This window comes from Mya arenaria, chromosome 4 (assembly GCF_026914265.1).
Source record: "Mya arenaria isolate MELC-2E11 chromosome 4, ASM2691426v1".
NCBI classification, from domain to species: domain Eukaryota; kingdom Metazoa; phylum Mollusca; class Bivalvia; order Myida; family Myidae; genus Mya; species Mya arenaria.
In genome coordinates this window covers 40,365,622-40,384,906 of record NC_069125.1, presented here as the reverse complement: position 1 = coordinate 40,384,906, position 19,285 = coordinate 40,365,622, and the positions used below count along the sequence as shown (strand labels likewise).

The 19,285-nt window shown below is 37.8% G+C and overlaps 2 protein-coding genes across 3 annotated transcripts; both read right to left on the bottom strand.

Annotated features, from left to right (window-relative positions):
- Positions 1–5,055: 5,055 nt before the first annotated feature.
- LOC128232433 (protein quiver-like) lies at positions 5,056–9,899 on the bottom strand. 2 transcript variants are annotated; one of them, XM_052945978.1, is made up of 4 exons: positions 9,570–9,899; positions 9,327–9,407; positions 5,784–5,933; positions 5,056–5,336 (listed from the first exon to the last, which is right to left on the bottom strand). In XM_052945978.1, the coding sequence occupies exons 2-4, from the start codon at positions 9,382–9,384 to the stop codon at positions 5,155–5,157; spliced, it is 390 nt and encodes a 129-aa protein (XP_052801938.1). In that variant the 5' UTR covers positions 9,385–9,407; positions 9,570–9,899; the 3' UTR covers positions 5,056–5,154. The 2 variants fall into 2 exon arrangements, with proteins under 2 accessions (XP_052801938.1, XP_052801937.1); XM_052945977.1 differs by lacking the exon at positions 9,570–9,899 and having other exon boundaries at positions 9,327–9,514.
- A 4,292-nt stretch (positions 9,900–14,191) lies between these two features.
- On the bottom strand, positions 14,192–18,077 carry LOC128229888 (uncharacterized). The gene is made up of 4 exons (XM_052941784.1): positions 17,963–18,077; positions 16,954–17,061; positions 15,074–15,190; positions 14,192–14,378 (listed from the first exon to the last, which is right to left on the bottom strand). Exons 1-4 carry the CDS (start codon positions 18,008–18,010, stop codon positions 14,241–14,243), a joined length of 411 nt encoding a protein of 136 aa, XP_052797744.1. The 5' UTR covers positions 18,011–18,077; the 3' UTR covers positions 14,192–14,240.
- Between the last annotated feature and the right edge of the window lie 1,208 nt (positions 18,078–19,285).

The window sequence follows — 19,285 nt, the reverse complement described above, 5'->3', positions numbered from 1 at the left end:
TTTAAGTCCCTTGTAACAGGATTAAGCTAATCTCACTAGTTTTGTTGTTCTATAAAATATGTTATATTTACTTCTTCAAGAATTTTTAAAAATAATGTAGGAATAATCTGTACGCTTATCAGAATAAACCATTTTTCATTCAATCCATTTTCAGTATGTATTTTGGCTAATTGAAATAAGCGACTTAAGCATGTTAAGCTTAAGAAGATTCGAAAAAATGGGGCCTGAGTACACATTGTATTGTAATGGTGTGGTTTGAAATCAACAGGATTTGGTAGAGCAGCATAAACAGTCACAATATTTTAATGAAATTGCAGTTAATGGGCGTAAATTTGTTTGTTTATTATCTTGTAAAACAATAGAAGACATTAGTTTTCGTGTCATAGATTGCTATCCGATCGGAAAAGGTGTTATCGATGCTTGAGATCTCCTTTATTCTCTCACCTTAACCTTCATAATTACCCAACTCCCTGATTGGCTGAATGGCCCCTCGCACTATTAAGAGCCTGGAACTCCTTATAGGGGCTAATTAGGCATTTCGCGACAAGGTGAGAACATAATCTGATTTCATGATTACCTTTAATGAGGCTCGAACCCCGGTGAGTTTGAGAAATTACTTAACTCGAGAATTAATCAAGTGGAACCAAAGTTGGTATAAAGTATCAACAGAGCTTCAAAATGATATCATTCAATGATTTCCACAGGGAATATCAAACACCATACACTATTGCTTAACAATTTATACAAATTACATCGTACAATATTCACATCGGAGCTATGAGCATGGTTAGTACATATATATGTTGTTATTTAAAGATATTTAAGTGTATATTATTTAAAAGTTATTTAGGTCTTAATACCGTATAATATCAAACATTTTTTTATAATGTCTTAAATTACACATGTATTTAAAATATACTTGTCCGGATTTAGTTTGTAGCTATATGTGAATTCAACAACGAAGAGGCTGCAATGATACGGGCAGATCGCACTCCTGTTATTTAATTCCACATGTTTATCTTTTTCTATGCAAGAAAACAATGCAGGTTTTCACTTGAAAATAAAATACGAAAACATTCATCCGTTATGGTAAGTAAAAAAAGAACAACTTAGCTCGGATTCTTTCTTACACACGCTGCAGTGTTATAGGCTTTGGTAGGCGGTGGATTGCATTACTCTATTGCCTGGCGGTGTGGCTAAAGAAGTCCGTAATGGCCAGTCTCTAATTGTACATACATGTATAGTAACGAGACAAAAATAAATGACTAACGAATAAGAAACATTCTTATTGTTTCGGACATGTCTTTCAAAGTCGTTTAAAATATCGTGGATATTGAAAGGCAAAACCGAGCCCGTTATGATTGAATATTCATTGTTATTAATATATTCATCAATAAAAAACATGAATACAAGGATGTATATATTACTTTATTAAAGAGTGTCCTCATTTTGTTACAGATGGCAGAAACCAAGCGTTCTAAGACAATGGATATCCCGTTTGAACTAGACGGTGCTGTGAAGATCGTGAAAGCCGTCACTAAGCACACCACATGCGCTGACGTCATCGCAAAGTTGCCAAACCTTCAGGCGCCAATGACAATATTCCTGTCCGTTGAAGGAGTGCAGAAACAACTTCCTGCAAAAACCAGATTACTGAAAATCTGGCGTGCCAATGCGTCATCAAAGAATGTCGCGTTTGTAATCAGAACATCAGACACACTGAAAGAGAAGGCGGAGAGCGGCAGACGAAAGGTGTTCCGTAATAAAAGCAAGTGTGATAATCCCCAATCAGAACTACCCGTGACCGATCGTCTGTCACGGGAGTCCATGAAGAAGGTATCCGATCTCGCATTCTTCGCCCGTTACCAGAAGAAAAGACTTCATATATTCGACAAGCCTACAGTGGAAGAAGTCAAGGAAGCTGAACACTCCGAGAGGAACAAACTGATGCGCCGCCTGACCACCCAGTCTTCCACAAGCAGCATGGACGCCTTCCTCGCGAGGGCAAACCTGGAGGAGATGGCTGGGTTCCTGACTTTCTGTGGACATATAACCACTGAGGCGCTCCAGAAAGGTACTTCACAGCCGAGAAGACAATCGGTTTCTAATGGAACACAGCCGGTCCAGAGGACAAAGAGCGACATCCGCAAGGGGTTGACGTCAATGAAGCTGTCACTGAAGAGAAAGTTCGGCTCCATGAACAAGCTTACTGTCCGTTCAACGTCCGCTGGAACAATCCAGTCAACCGACACCGGTTACAACTCAAGCGGAAGTGAGCAAGACGAACGTTTACAGACGGATGTTTCGGCTATGAAGCTTCATAAGAGACACACGCAGTTACTGGAAGACACAGATGATGGACCGCGCCACAGCACTCCTGTTGGCGCCTACAGACAACAGAAACGTCGCACAAACAATATGGAGTGTACTCTCACACAGGATTTTCTAGAAAACTTTGATGAATGCCAAGGGAAGAATGTGATAATGGAAAAATTCATGGAAGACAAAACTCTCTCCGCATCGTATGAGACAGCTTACGCTTCATCTTTTGACTTTCCGGCACCGAAACGGCAGCGTCTAGAGCGACAGAGCATGCCCGCGTTCCACGACAAAAAGGACCGCTGCCACATCATCGGGGACCAGTTCTGTGACTCAGACAACGAGGCGTCCGACATCCCCTTCGACAACGCGTTTTTGGACAGCGCGTCCTCCGAGGTATTCACACAGAGGACGATGAGGCGCGAGTCGGCGTTCACTGACCTCCGAAAGTGTACCGTGTCCACTCGCTTCTCCCTTCCAGCATCCACCTTCAACACCCAGGTTGATGCCAAGGAGACAAACTTTGACTATTCCTTCAACTGTTCCTTCCCAAGCATGGACAACGAATACCATAGCATGGATTTCTCGTGCAGCTTTGACGAAAGCGACGGAAGTGACGTCATGGACCAGATGGTGGACAACAAAGAGCTCGTATCCGACAAGAATTTGGACAGTTTGATGACGACCCGGTCTTTTTGGGAAGACTGTGAGGCGGATATGACGGCGTGTGAGGAAAATCCGCTGGAAATGAATATTGTCAGCTCCGACGAAGGCATTGGGTCATCATATATCTAATTTACTGGCCTTGAAGTTTGAACATTAAAACAAGAACGGGCTTAACGTTCAAAAATGGATATTGTTTGAATGTTCATAACAAACTTTTAGGGTTATTGTATGAACCATTTAAGAGATAACTTACATGTATGCATTAATTAGTGCTATTGTTTTGTTTAATGTTTTAATAGTTTAACTAGTGTTTGAATTTGTAAATACATGTAGTTTGTTACTTGCAAATATGTTTGTATATATTTATAGATTTGTGAATCAGCATCACAATCACGACGATGATTAAAACCTGAAATATAGAATTATTTTGGTCATTTTTTTAGAAACAATACCAACGCGAAGTAAAGCATTTCAATGAGCCTATAGAACAGGCTTTTCCGAGGGAGGGGCGTATACGTCCCCCTAAAATCGTTCAAGTTTACTTTTTATGTCAATATCAGAGAGAAAATTAATAAAAACACCCAAATGTGCCATTCCGGCTAAAATCCACCTGACATCATTTTAAACTTTTATAAATTTCGGTTCTGGGGGGGGGGGTGATTGTCAAAAGGTTGTGCCTCTAAGTTACGCCCACTTTAACGTCAATTCCTGGAACAACCTCGTATTTGTACATGCAGAGCACCATAAGACAAATAATTGAACATAATGTCACACTGAAATGGATCTCGAAATTACCCAAAATGCTTTTCAAGAGCTGTAACTGTAGGTACCGGACAAAATAGTGCTGGTTACTTATCTTATCTCCAATTATATAGTAAAAAATGCCACTTTAATTGGTAAAAGTTTTGAATATTATTTATTTATCAAACTCGTTCATAAACATTGTTACGAAATTTGGTGACTACAGACTAAACTTTGTTGAAGGAAAACAGAGTATGTGATTTGATTTCCAACTCTTCGAAATTCGAGGGACATAAATCAAAAGTGGCCTTGACCATTTGGTTGGTTTTCGGTCTAGAATGACATGTGATATGCCAAATAAGGATCAATGATCGTGACTCAGAAGTAGTTTATATACGATCTCTTTGGTTATTGTGCAAGTACTAGATAGTATATGCCAAAAACTGATTAAGGTCATAACCCAGTAGGGTCTCGTTTGCATACCAATTCTGTTTTTTTTGAAGCTCCTGGGTCCAAGCGTTCTTTAGTTATTGAGCAGAAACGAAGTGTGACGTACGTACGTACGTATTGGTGACTTACTAATCGTTTTTCACCTGAAAGTCACTGTGACCTTGACCTCAAAATCAAAAGGGTCATTTACTATATGACCATCTACATTTTAAAAGCAAAGTATAAGGTTACTGACCCAAAGCGTTCTTAAGTTATTGAGCGGAAACCCTTTTTTCACCTAAAGGCTACATCGACCTTGACCTTTGACCTACTGTCCTCAAAATCAAAAGGGGTCATGTACTGTCATGACCAACTGGCATACCAAGTATGAAGTTCCTGGTGAGCGGGCTCGGGCGTGCGTGCGTGCAGACAGACAGACAGACAGACAGACAGACAGTTTATTTCCGACGTGTACATATATATTGTACATCTTTTTCTTCTATGTTAACTCTTGAAAGCCTAGTGGTTGACCGTTTGCTTCGGATTCGGAAGGCCAGAGGTTTAAACTGAATTACGTAAACAAATTGTAAAGGGTAGGTAGAACTGGGAACGGTACAGTACAGTACTAAATACTGGTACAAACACAGGAAGGGTTAAAACTGTATGCCGTTAAAGAAAACGTTAAACAAACAAGTTGTCTCTGCTTTAAGACTTAGAGCATTGCACTCAAATCTCCTTTTTCCCACGCACGCACGACACGCACGCAAGCAAGCACGCACGCACGCGTGCACACACACACACACACACACGTCGTGATGACGTCACGCCGGGGTTAAACCATAATGCAGCCAAGGTCAAGCACGTGCGGACCTTCATAAACAAAAGAGACAACCATTTTTTTCTAGAACTTATTATATTTTTAATAATATAATGCTGGTGATTATACAAATAAAAATCGAAATTGTTTCATATTTGATTACTCCTAAACCGCATGCCAGTCTAAAACACGCGCAGAACTGCACAAATGCTAGCAACACCAGCAGCCATTGTCCAGAAGCGGAAAGGACGTTCAGCGGAGTTACAGAGGTCCGTTTGGCAAGCACATCCTTCACCTTCGAATCCGAGATCTTCCCCTGACTTACACTTGTTGTCCGTACGGTCGGAGCAAGATCTTGTAATACCTAGAAATATAATTGATATAATGAGATTAGTGTCTATGTCGATGTTTGTCCGGTTAGCTTATTCGCTTCTCCCCCGACCGAACCCTAGTTCGATTACCGGCCTGGGCGCTTATGAGCTTGGTTTGTGGTCACCAAGCCGGACAAGTAGGTTTCTGCCGGGTACTCCAGTTTCCCCCACAACACAAGACCACACACTCGCGTAACATCTTGCCAACGAACGTGATTCATATGATATAATGTATATATGTATATTTCTCTACAGGGTCGGCGCCATTTCGGGTAACCCGACCCAAAAGTATTTGTTTAGGTCCTAATTCTGTTTTTCTTCTTAAGCATGGCTCCTTATCATATTTGAATTCACTACTTAGTTTTCGATATTTATCTCATTCAATGCGCATGCTTGAGTTATTATAAACTGAACATAAATGGATGCGCAAAAGTATCTACCTTCATATCCTTTGCTATTTTTTCCTTTCATCTTTACACAGCCAGTTTCGCACTCATCTTTTCTGACACCGACACCGGAAAATGGGTCCTTACAGTCCTCGGTGAGGAAGGTGTTGCAAGCGTAACATTGGACAGCATAGACGTTTTGCACTACAAAGAGACCATTCATAAATATATTTGAGGGGTGAACGGTGACGGACGAACTTTTCGATCGCATATCTCGATTAAAAGCACAGTGCACAGACACACGTCAAACGATTGGTAGTTTTGGCTTCCATAACTTAATGTAGATATGCATTTGTTTGATATTTACTGCACATTAAACACAACCCTAAAGGTAATCTATAACTTGTTCGCTGAAGTTCTTTAGCTATAAGATTGGGTGATTTTGAAAATTGAGTGTTCGTTATTAAGTGCAATAAGGTTTCCGTACAACTGTGTACATTTCGGATGCCTGAAGCCGATTGTATATAAGTGGTTAGTTATTTGGTTTGATTAGCCAAAAAGTTTAATGATTGGTCTAAATACATCCAATAATTACTATTACACATTCATATCATTTTTATGTGTAAAATAACCTGTGGACAACTTAACCAAGTTTGATCCGATTGGCTGCATCACCCTCTGTACAACTTAACCAAGATCGATACAATTGGCTGCCTCACCCTGTGGACAACTTAACCAAGTTTGATACAACTGACTGCCTCACCCTGTGGACAACTTAATCAAGTTTGATACAATTGGCTGCATCACCATGTGGACAACTTAATCAAGATTGATACAATTGGCTGCCTCACCCAGCGGACAACTCAATCAAGTTTGATAAAATAGGCTGCACCACCCTGTGGACAACTTAACCAAGTTTGATACAATTGGCTGCACCACCCTGTGGACAACTTAACCAAGTTTGATACAATTGGCTGCCTCACCCAGTGGACAACTTAACCAAGTTTGATACAACTCTCTGCCTCACCCAGTGGATAACTTAACCAAGTTTGGTACAATTGGCTGCCTCACCGAGTGGACAACTTAACCAAGTTTGATACAACTCTCTGCCTCACCCAGTGGATAACTTAACCAAGTTTGGTACAATTGGCTGCCTCACCCAGTGGACAACTTAACCAAGTTTGATACAATTGGCTGTCTCACCCAGTGGACAACTTAACCAAGTTTGATACAATTGGCTGCCTCACCCAGTGGACAACCTAACCAAGTTTGATACAATTGGCTGCACCACCCAGTGGACAACTTAACCAAGTTTGATACAATTGGCTGTCTCACCCTGTAGACAACTTAACCAAGTTTGATACAATTTGCTGTCTCACCCAGTGGACAACTTAACCAAGTTTGATACAATTGGCTGCACCACCCTGTGGACAACCTAACCAAGTTTGATACAATTGGCTGCACCACCCAGTGGACAACCTAACCAAGATTGATAAAATTGGCTGCACCACCCAGTGGACAACTTAACGAAGTTTGATACAATTTGCTGTCTCACCCAGTGGACAACTTAACCAATATTGATACAATTTGATGCCTCACCCAGTGGACAACTTAGCCAAGTTTGATACAATTGGCTGCCTTACCCTGTGGACAACCTAACCAAGTTTGATGCAATTGGCTGCCTTACCCTGTGGACAACTTAACCAAGTTTAATACAATTGGCTGCCTCACCAAGTGGACAACTTAACCAAGTTTGATACAATTGGCTGCCTCACCAAGTGGACAACTTAACCAAGTCTGATACAATTTGCTGTCTCACCCAGTGGACAACTTAACCAAGATTGATACAATTGGCTGCCTCACCCAGTGGACAACTTAACCAAGTTTGATACAATTGGCTGCACCACCCAGTGGACAACCTAACCAAGATTGATACAATTGGCTGTCTCACCCAGTGGACAACTTAACCAAGTTTGATACAATTGGCTGCCTCACCCAGTGAACAACTTAACCAAGTTTGATACAATTGGCTGCCTCACCCATTAAACAACTTAACCAAGTTTGATACAATTGGCTGTCTCACCCAGTGGACAACCTAACCAAGTTTGATACAATTGGCTGCACCACCCAGTGGACAACTTAACCAAGTTTGATACAATTGGCTGCACCACCCAGTGGACAACCTAATCACGTTTGATACAATTTGCTGCCTCACCCAGTGGACAACTTAACCAAGTTTGATGCAATTGGCTGCCTCACCCAGTTGACAACTTAACCAAGTTTGATACAATTGGGTTCTTGTGACCTCTTATCATTTTGGCATAATTTGGATAAATTCCATGTTTAGTGACTAAATACATACAAGTAATGTAATTTATTACAATATTGATATTTGGTGTTGAAAGATTGCAACAAAATACAAACTGCAATATCTCGATTGTTTTATTAGTCTTTCATTTTACTTTTTAGTAATGAGCGAGTAATACCCTTCAAAATGTACCAGATATATATAGGATCACCAGATATGAATATTTCACATATGGCTCTATGAAATAACGAGAATGTTTATACATCAAATACATTGATGGATGCCATGTAATGTGCTGTGAATGCATACAATAAGATGAGAGTTCAGAACTTTGTTAAAGTTAACAACTTTGTTAACGACATCGACGTGAACTTTAACAGGTGAACTATTGTATGATGTCCTGGTATGTTTAATTAAAATAAACAGGTACAGCTGAAACAGTTGTCAACAATTTGTACGAACTACTGCAGATCACAAGTGTGTCAAAGAAACGTCGTATTTCTCGATCAATAACAAAACACAGAAGGCGGTACCTATAAACGAACCTTATTTAAAGTGCTGTGCAATGACTTAGTGTCCGAAATTAGATACTGTCCAATGAGATGGCAGTATTTTCAAATCTCTCATACATTTTCATTTGTGAATCAGCAGTCAATCGTGATTATTTAATCACAGCGAATCGGTAGATTTAAACAGAAGTTGGGCTGGAAGACAAAATATAATATCAAACACTAAGGTTGTTAACGGGTTTTAAATAGGGATTTATCAAATAAATCGCCCGACTGTGTGCGACCCTCAAGGCCCATATATTTTGGTAAATACACACTATTAAAGCTGCACTCTCACAGATTGAACGTTTTGACAACTTTTTTTTGTTTTGTTTTTTGTCTTGGAACGAACCTATTTTTGCGAAAATCCATGGATACCAGTTATATAAGACTGCTGACAAAAAATTCGATCGCAGATTTTTATATTTAAGTTCAAAAATTGATGTTTTATGCATTTTCCGTTAGTAACGGTTTATGCCACAAAACAATAGTTTTCGAACAGAAATATGAAAATCTGCTATCTGATCTTTTGTCAGCAGTCTTATATCAGTGGTGTGCAGATATAGACGCAAAAATTTACTCATTCCAAGACAAAAAATTAAAAAGTTGTCAAAACTATAAATCTGTGAGCGCGCAGCTTTAAACTTTAACCATTACTGTAACTTATACGATGGCCATCGAACTAAGTGATTTCAACATCTTAAGCCATTTTGAAAAAACTAATTTAATAATGCACCTTACCTGATAGTATTGCATGCAGTCCAAGAAGGGTCATACAGCTGATAGCGAAGTTGGTCATTTCTTTCCGTCCCCTTTTCTCTTCTATTATGTAAGATATGTATAATGTAAGTCATTGGATGGTTCATGTAAAATAAAAAATAACTATGACTGTTATTCAATATATAGTCCAGTATTACGCAGAAGAAAGAAAAAGGAAATAAGGCGAGAATAAAAATTATGTCTGTTTCTGGTTTCCCAACTCACTCTTTTTTCTGTCTGTATCCGGCTCCTTTCTTTACTTCCGACAGAACGTAATTAATGTCCGTTATTTATTTTTTTCGTCGTTTTTTTTACATCGAGATACATTTTCGGTACTTTCTAGAACGGGACACGTTAAATGTACATAAACCAAATCACGACGATTTTTTGTTATATATATGATTATATGATCGGAATTATATATGTGTATATAGAAAGGTGATATATATTATTCCGATCTATCTGCCTAATACATTTTGGTCGCGAAATAGGAAACACATTATTTTGGTAACTCCTAACTGTCAGATAGTCCTTGACTGCAATAGGATGCAAGGTCCTTCCCAATCGTTCTCGTATTGCCGATTGGTTGTTTGATCTCATCCTTGTGGGCCAACCAGGGGATTCGGATTGGCAGATAATTAAGGTGAGCCATCCATCATTAATTCAATACATAAACTGGGAAAGTTTCATTTACAAGTGTGTGCGTAGGTGCATGCGTGCGTGCGTGCGTGCGTGTGCGTGTGTGTGTTTATTTCATTTCACTTTATCATTATTATTTTAAGTTTCCACCGAGAGCTTTTTTGATATAGGCAGTATGTTATTTAAGAATGGTATGTATATAATTGGTGTATAATAATAGTGAAATTGTGTTTTCTCGCCTCAATTTTCATATCATAAGAGAAGCGTGTTATTCAATTATGTAATACATGTACATGCACGGATAAGTTCATAGTAATTCAATGTGAATTAACATTGAAATAATCTCTATGTTCATAACTTACATGCGCTAACACATCTTTGCAATGATGGATGGCTTACCTTAAACCTAAGTAGCAATGAAGGGCAGATAACACTAACCCGGAAGTGACCACTCAGTGAAACACGCAGTATGAAAGCCATCCAATACTTATCCCTGAAATGCGTAACACTTGTAATAATTGGCAGATCGGCATAATAATATGTAATGTCGTATTTAAATTGACGTGTACCAGTTGAGGGCCTCACTCGTGTTTTTGAATATTTGTTTTCATGGTAATGCATCTGAAAAGACGAATATTATAATTATTGTACCCTTTGAAACCGAAATTGCAGAAAAAACAACAATTAAAGAATGAAACGAAAATTGTTTTAGTGGGGAGCAAACCCACGCCGATACAGTCAAGATCTGTATTTAAGAGAACTGACAACAAATTCGATCGCCCACAAGCACTGTTATATACATCTTGGGACGATTTAACCATAAATCCTTTTGTTGAAATAATAATAATAATAATAATAATAATAATAATAATAATAATAATAATAATAATAATAATAATAATTATGATGATGATGATGATGATGATGATGATGATGATGATGACGATGATAATAATAATAATAATAATAATAATAATAATAATAATAATAATAATAATAATAATAATAATAATAATAATAATAATTATAATCATAAAATAATAAAAAATAAAAATAATACTAAAGGACATTGTTTTTTTGTTGTATTCAGCAATGGCGGATCGAGACCTTTTGCCGTGCGCACCTCCCTCAGAATTGAAATGAATATGGCATAAAATGTCTGCATGGGAGTTTGGGTTACTCCCTCCAACACATTTTCACAATTTCTAGTCCAAAATGGTGCATTTTGAGAGTATTGCATTACGCTTTTTTCAGTATATACAGATATTATCTAAATTTGAACAAAGTATTGTAAGAAGTACACCTCTTTAATGATGATATTCAAATCAACAATTATGAAAACTTATGTAAACTTTCCGGTGGTTTATAATCAGGATAACACGATAAACAAGTTACTACAAGATTCAATTAATCACTCTCGTTGGTACGATGTTACGCGAGAGTATGGTCTAGTGTCGTGGGGGGGGGGGGTATCAGAGAACCTTGTCCGGCTTGGTGACCACTAATCAAACACACATGCGCCCAAGGCCGGGAATCGAATCCGGGGACGGACGGACGGACGGATATTTTTACGTATCAACCTTTGTTATGTAATTTCGGACGGACGGACGGACAGGACAAAACAATTTTTAAACATTTTGGTCACAATTTTTTTTAAAAGCTTTACTTACGCTTTTATACAAAAAAGAACATTTTCTGTCAGATTGTGTTTTAATTAACAATAAAAAATTAACATACTAATGTGATCTTTTGATGATGTTTAGTTACGTAAAGAAGCATTTACTTCCTATTTTACACGGAATTTAATTGGTTCGATGTATAAAAGGCGACTTTTTATTCTCTGTTCAAGTTTGAAAAAAGGGATACGACAATTTGGTGACTCAAGTTGCATTCATCGAGTCATTCGAACCTCCACGGCCATTTTCCATTGAAAACAACCTCGGGTGTATATGGATGGTTTACAATGTCAGAAACCTTTACAGTTCAACTACGCTGCAAGAAGATCGCGTAGATACTTTAATTTAGCAGTTAAACCTAATGAATTAACTCTTGGGAATCTTAATAATGTATGCAATAATTCACTTTATTGGCAATCATTTTAAACTTAGATATACAATATACATGTTAAAACATTACAATTTATTACGAACTACTTCTACTGATGTACTGGATTATATCCGAGGTTGTTTTCGATGGAAAATGGCCGAGGAGTTCCGATCTCGATTCATTATAAGTTAAAACCAAGTTAAATAAATGTCCATTGGTTAAGAAATATACAAGACTAATTTTGATGCAAAGCATCAAAGAGGTCGCAAATGTTTTTGAAACATGACTAAAAGGAAGCAGATGCATTAAATCAGGATACCAAGTTTGGGGTACGTGGATATAAGCACGCTTCAGTTATTGACCGTAATCAGACCACGACCTTGACCTTTGACCAACTGACATAACAATAGTTAGGGTACTGGTCATGTTTGAGAGATATCTAGCAAGTTCGAGGTCTCCGTTTTTCATATATTGATCGGAAACAGCTTTACAGCTTAATGTCGTAAGACGTGATTAAGCAAACCTCGACATTGACCATGAAGGTTCTAATGTCAGCCATAACTTATTTTCCTGGAGTGGTCCCAGACCATATTGATATGAAAAGTTAGCTGCGACAATTTTAAGAATGGGGGGGGGGGGGGGGGGTAAAGGACCTGCCATTGGGTCGTAATGTATATTTATAATAAAAGGTTAAACTATATGTGTTGTTGATAGTTTTACTCCCATGTGAGCAACAATCTTAGAATTAAATCATTGATAACTTATTAAATGGACTTTTCATTAAACTAAGATTTACACACATATATGAATACATATCTATAAATCTCTTTTTGAGTAAATATCACTTCAAATCAATGAGATTAAACTTCAATATATTCACAAATGTACAAGTTACAATACAATTTAACTAATGATAACAAGAAAACATGAGCTCAATTAGCTATTTTCCGACATGAATAACAAACATACATAACAAATCAAAACATAACAACAAATCAAAACATAACAATGAGGTTGTGACCTGGAACTAAACGCATATATTTTAAAATAGGTACAACTATTTGAACAAATATTTACAAAATCTGTGCCTTAAAATATCCATGTATACAATTACAAAAAAAGTAAGATGGATTTAAACACTGAACACAGTGAAAACATCAACTAGTTTTTCCGGATGTACGGGCAATCCACACGCGCAAGGTTCCGCTAGTTGGCATACCAATGTAAAATGGTTAGTTCTTTCAAGAGCATAACTTAAAAGATAAGCGTATACATCTAAATAGCCAAATTGTAAGTAGCATACTATACATGGGAATTACAGCATGGTACATTGCTGTGTAGTTGGTTATAATAATCCTGGCTTAATTGGAAAATGGAAGGTGTTAGTATAAAGAGGAGGTATTGTATTTATCGTGTAATTTAGTTTCTACTAGATTTTGCAGAAGCTTCCAAAACTATGATTTGTTCATGATTAGGTCAATCCCTACCCACAGGTAACCATCCAAACCTCTGCCCGGCCACTGTTCTGACAATATCAGCACCTATCACTGTGTTAGAATGTTTATATGTTGGTATGTGTTATACACCCTCCAACACAATTTAGTATGAACCCCAGCCCCCCCCCCCCCCCTTCGCCCGCCTACTCTATTGTATATACTTATGAACAAAAAAGTGTTTTCCGGTTTGTCTGTTTGTAATTTCACCGACTTCTTTCACCACAAGTTTTTTTTTTCTTGTGGGTAAACCGGAAGTAATTCCTGCGGATTGATTGGATGACGGGTCATCGTGAGAGCCTATGAAATTGTTGGCTTGCGTACAGTTCCTACATGATAGCACTGAAGTGTAATATGTAATGAATGGTCATTGACTTTTCAAGTTCACCCATTCAATACTCATCAGATTATTTCAAATCAGAAAAACATCATCCGAAACGTTTTTCATGAGCTTTGATGATGATTGGATCCTTACGTTCGTAAACCAAGATATACGTAGCCTACGAGTTTGAGGATAAGTTATTAAATACCCATCAAATGTACCAAAAGGTTTGTAATAACGGTATAATTCAAACGTTTTTTCTGCTATCTTGATGTTTCCTTTTTCTTTAATCAGTTCACCCAGCATATGCAAACACTGCTGCATGAACAAAAATGAAAAAGATGCAATGCTGTAGATACTTTATTTGACCATTACAGACGAATTCATGACAGAGATCTAGAAGTTAAGTGTGTAGAAATCAGTTATGTTGACGGCGTGGGCGTTGAAGTGACTGCACATTCTGACGTCAGAGGTTTTGATGGTGCTGACGTCATCGATAGTGTGGGCGTACGTCAGTAACGTCAACAAATGCATCTGGAACAGACATACACAAATTTCGGCCTTTTAAAAGCTTTTAGGAAGAAACTGCGTGAGTTTCTCATTTAAATGTTCAACGTTTTTCTTTCGGGAACATCACATAACGACAGTTCACTGCAATGCAGGATGCATTAAAAGTAATAAAGAATCAGCTCAGATCAGGGGGATAACTCCTTTGGAATTATGTTACAAATATACAGTATGCTTTCCCAGCTGAAGAAAGTCGAAAATATCTAATGCCGGAGAGTAACATTACCAAATACGACCATTTAACTATCTTAGTCTCTCATTTTGTACTACATGCTTCTTTTTCTATCGGAATCCTGCGTAACAAATATTTTGAAGGTCTGCGTACCAAATAAATCAAAATATTGAGTTTCCACGTACCTCGTAGTAAACGCGTACCACAACGGACTGGGTCTCAAGCCGAGGGATGGCAGCGAAAAGGTTCTATTTACTTCTTTATTAAATGTCACAAAGAACCATTTCGCATTCATCCCTCGGAAGTATTCATTAAAAAAAGCAATAGAGCCAAAAAGGGGTCATATCGTTACATCAATGATCGTGAATTAAACTAAACAGTATATATATATATATATATATATATATATATATATATATATATATATATATATATATATATTGTAAAATTCCTGGTACGCCATTACGATCTGAACTGAACTGATTAATACCTCGATGGCTCTAAGGCCGCTGTCGGTGTGGACTTGGACTCTCTCGTCGTCGGTAAGTGCGTATATGTAGCAGTAGTAGCCCTGTTTCTGCTTGTGGGTCTTTATCAGGAGATGATGCTGAATAGTGTGAACATATTGATACAATTGGTGCAATTCCGGATATATCGAGTTTACGTTTTCACGAGGTCTAGACGACTTCGACATAACGAGTTTCCACGGTGTATACCGGTGATATAGGACACAAATAAAATTAAAACAAGACGTCAATGGGGCAACATCGCATTTTAGTCGGAATTTATATTTGACGATACATTTTTGCAAACCTAAGATATGACTTAGTGACCAAGGTTTTTAACCAAGAAGACCCATATTTATCCTTATCACAGATATGTTCATACGAATAACCTGATCAAATTTCATAAAAAAAACCCCAGAAACTATTCCATTTCTGTGAGAAAAAAAACACAACACAAATCAATTTACGTCAACTTTTCTTTCCTTAAACATAAGTCCCAGATCCAGCTTTTGAACCCAGATGACACACATCAACATCAAAGAGTTCATGCACACATTTTTTTTATAAAGATAATTTAAATTTGACTTTAAATCTAGAGCAGGGAAAATTGTTTCAAAACGTGTTCCCTAATGACTTAGTTTTTTACCCATGATGACTCATATTCACAAAAGCCTAAGATATATTATAATGCAGACAATTTTTTAGAACAAGTTTTATGAAGATTGGATAAAAGCTTTCGAATTTATGACACGTGTAAAATATTTCCTAACATCTGATCTAGTCACCTAGTTTTTGACCTGACGTGACCCATATTTACAAATGTTTAAGAAAAAAACAATAATTGGATAAAAAACATTGACTTTTTGAAGAAAATATTGAATTTGTAACGGTCCGCTGTAGGCGGCGGATATGCGTTCATAATAATGTAACAGTCCGCTGTAGGCGGCGTATGTGCGTTCACATGAATAACATTCCGTTTTAGACGGAAGTACGTTCATAGTACCGTATAGGTTTACTTGGTTGGTAATATGCAAATTAGCAAAGCCCGGGCTCTGTGTGGATAGAGAATTAAGTGTATATAAAGACCAGCGGACCCCTTCAGGGCCGAGCATGCTTTTCTCTGAAGGGATCTGTCGTACGTTACGAATTCATGACATGTCTATTTTGTAAGAATTGTCCTTGTGACCTAGTTTTTTTTACCTGAAGGGAACCATATTCACAAATGTTCAAGACAACCTGCAAGTATTCTGACAATGTTTTATAGCAGTTGGATAAAAGTACTATTGACTTTATCACATGGAATAAAAAAACTACCAATGATTTGACCTAGTAACCTAAATATTTACATAAGGTGACCCATATTCACAATGCTCAAAACAACATGAAGCAAAATATTCTGACAAAGTTCCATAACTATTGGATTAAAACTATTGCTTTGATGTCATGGAATACAAAATTCCTAAGATTTGACCTAGTGACCTAGTGACCTAGTTTTCGACCTATGGTGACCAAAATTTAAATGTTCAGGTTTTGTTGATGGTGATCAACAGATCTGAGTCATTTGCGGAAAATACTGAACGTGCTTCTATTTGAAAAAGTGACAGTGTATTTTGACTTGTCCCGACGGTCCCTGTAGTATGAAGAGCATTATCACTTTAGATACATACATAGACCATACCCAAATGAATAATGAACTTGACCTTGACCCAGAAAGGATTCAAAATGCAATCTTTCTAATATTTCACCATTCAATCATTTGTACCAACACCTACTCGAAACTGTTCGAACAATATCTGACTCTATCAAATTAAAGTTCATAAAAAACATTACATTACCAGACATAAGCTGCTACACCCATACCCACCGTGTGCGAGTTGTATTGGAAGAAGATGGTTTCCGACTCAGTGGGCTCGCGCGTGACGTGCGTGGTGTGCGCATGCGTGCTGTGAGTGTTAGATACTGTCGTAGCTGCCTGTAAGCACGGAATATGGCAGTATGATGGAAAATAACACACACTTTAATATAGAATATAGGTCTTCTCCATGGCACCACATACAGCTCCTTTTAAACGTATTCCTTTGAACTTGTACGTCGATTTGGCTGCATTCCTAGAGCATCTTAGTGGAAAATTGCATTTTTCCGTAAAAGTTTGCTGATGCATTTTTCAAAAGTAAAGAAATTTATCAATGTTTGTACACACAAAAAAATAAATAATAATAATAATAAGGTAGAAAATTTACCAAATAATTTGCATATGATTATATTGGATAAGAAGTAGGTGGTACTTAAAAAGGCCATAGTCTAAAATTGGGTGTTGTAACTTTTCACTAAGACGCTTCATGACTTCGGCCCCAGATCATGTTAACAACGAACTACTCATAAACACATATCAGGCCGGCCCAGGGGGTTTCCAAAGAAGTTAAAACAAAATCATAATCACACCATGATAAGTATAAGTACAATACGCGTTTTTCACTATTCGTTTTCAAATATACTTGTGTACATGTATATAGCTTATAAATATTTTTCTGACCATGAAATGGACGTATATGCACTCGTGCATCAAGGCGCGTAGCTGCCTATACGCTAATACGGCTGAATCATCGACGTGATTCTGACAAAAACAACCAGCCAAAGTTGTTTTCAAAATTGTCCGAGGTGCGAGGGGCATGCCTCGGACTCCCTAACACAATTATGAAACCACATGAATAGAGGGCTAGCTACGCCCCTAGCAACTGCAAGCAGCGCACTTAAAGCAACAAAGGAATAGGATTCAGATGGATTCCGAAACTTGATGGAACATACACCAGTCATTCTAATCTTTAAAATACTATTGCAAGCAATTTTAGGAACTGGTGGAAGAAAACATTTACCCAGCAGGCAGCAATGAGGGTTACCGCATAGACAAAGAATGCACTCATAGTTGTTTAAAGAGTAAAGTAGAATCCAAGACTGTTTTCACTTAAATGTTCAACTTCTTATACTTGTTAACAACGTATTGACCTTGGCCGTTCTTATCTTGTTCTAACTGAGGTCCTTCAAGTAAAACGTTTGACTTAACATACGTAAACAGAATAAATTTTAACGATTGCAGACAACGACATGATTATCTGACCGATATGTTGTACTTCATTCTTGTTGCCGTACGATGTTTAAATAAACAAGAGCTGTCACAGTATGTGACGAATGCCCCCGAATGTGACATTGACCTATGAACAGGGTCAGTACATGAAAAGTTAAAGATCAAACAAATACATATGGCAAGTTATTTTAAATTGCCTCTGAACATAAAAAAATACCACCCATACTTGACAACCTACATTCTTATGTCCTTATATTCAGCATTCCATTGTGAATAAACACAAAGTGTAACTTTCACCTTATAGGTAGGGACATGGGTCTTGCACGTGACACGTCGTCTTGGTATGTCGAACACATGTGGCAAGTAATTTTAAAATCTGTCCATACAAGAAAAAGTTACAGCCCGGACATAACAACCAATACTCTGTATCCTTATATGCAGCACTCCATTGTGAATAAACACCTAAGTGTGACATTGACCTTAGAGGTAAGGACACGGTTCTTGCACGCGACACATTGTCTTGGTATGTCGAACACATGTGGCAAGTTATTTTAAATTCTGTCCATACAAGGGAAAGTTACAGCCCGGACACGACAACCTATACTCTATGTCCTTATATGCAGCATTCCATTGTGAATAAACACTAAGTGTGACCTTGACCTTAGAGGTAGGGACACGGGTCTTGCACCCGACACATCGTCTTGGTAATTCAAACACATGTGCCAAGTTATTTTATAATCTGTCCATAAATGGAAAAGTTACAGGCCGGACACGACAACCTATACTCTATGTCCTTATATGCAGCATTCCATTGTGAATAAACATTAAGTGTGACCTTGGCCTAAGAGGTAGGGACACAAGTTTTGCACGCGACACGTCGTCTTTATATGCCGAACACATGTGGCAAGTTATTTTAAAATCTGTCCATACAAGGGAAAGTTACAGCCCGGACACGACAACCTATACTCTATGTCCTTATATGCAGCATTCCATTGTGAATAAATACCTAAGTGTGACCTTGACCTTAGAGGTAGGGACACGGTTCTTGCACGCGACACGTCGTCTTAGTATGTTGAACACATGTGCCAAGTTATTTTAAAATCTGTCCATACAA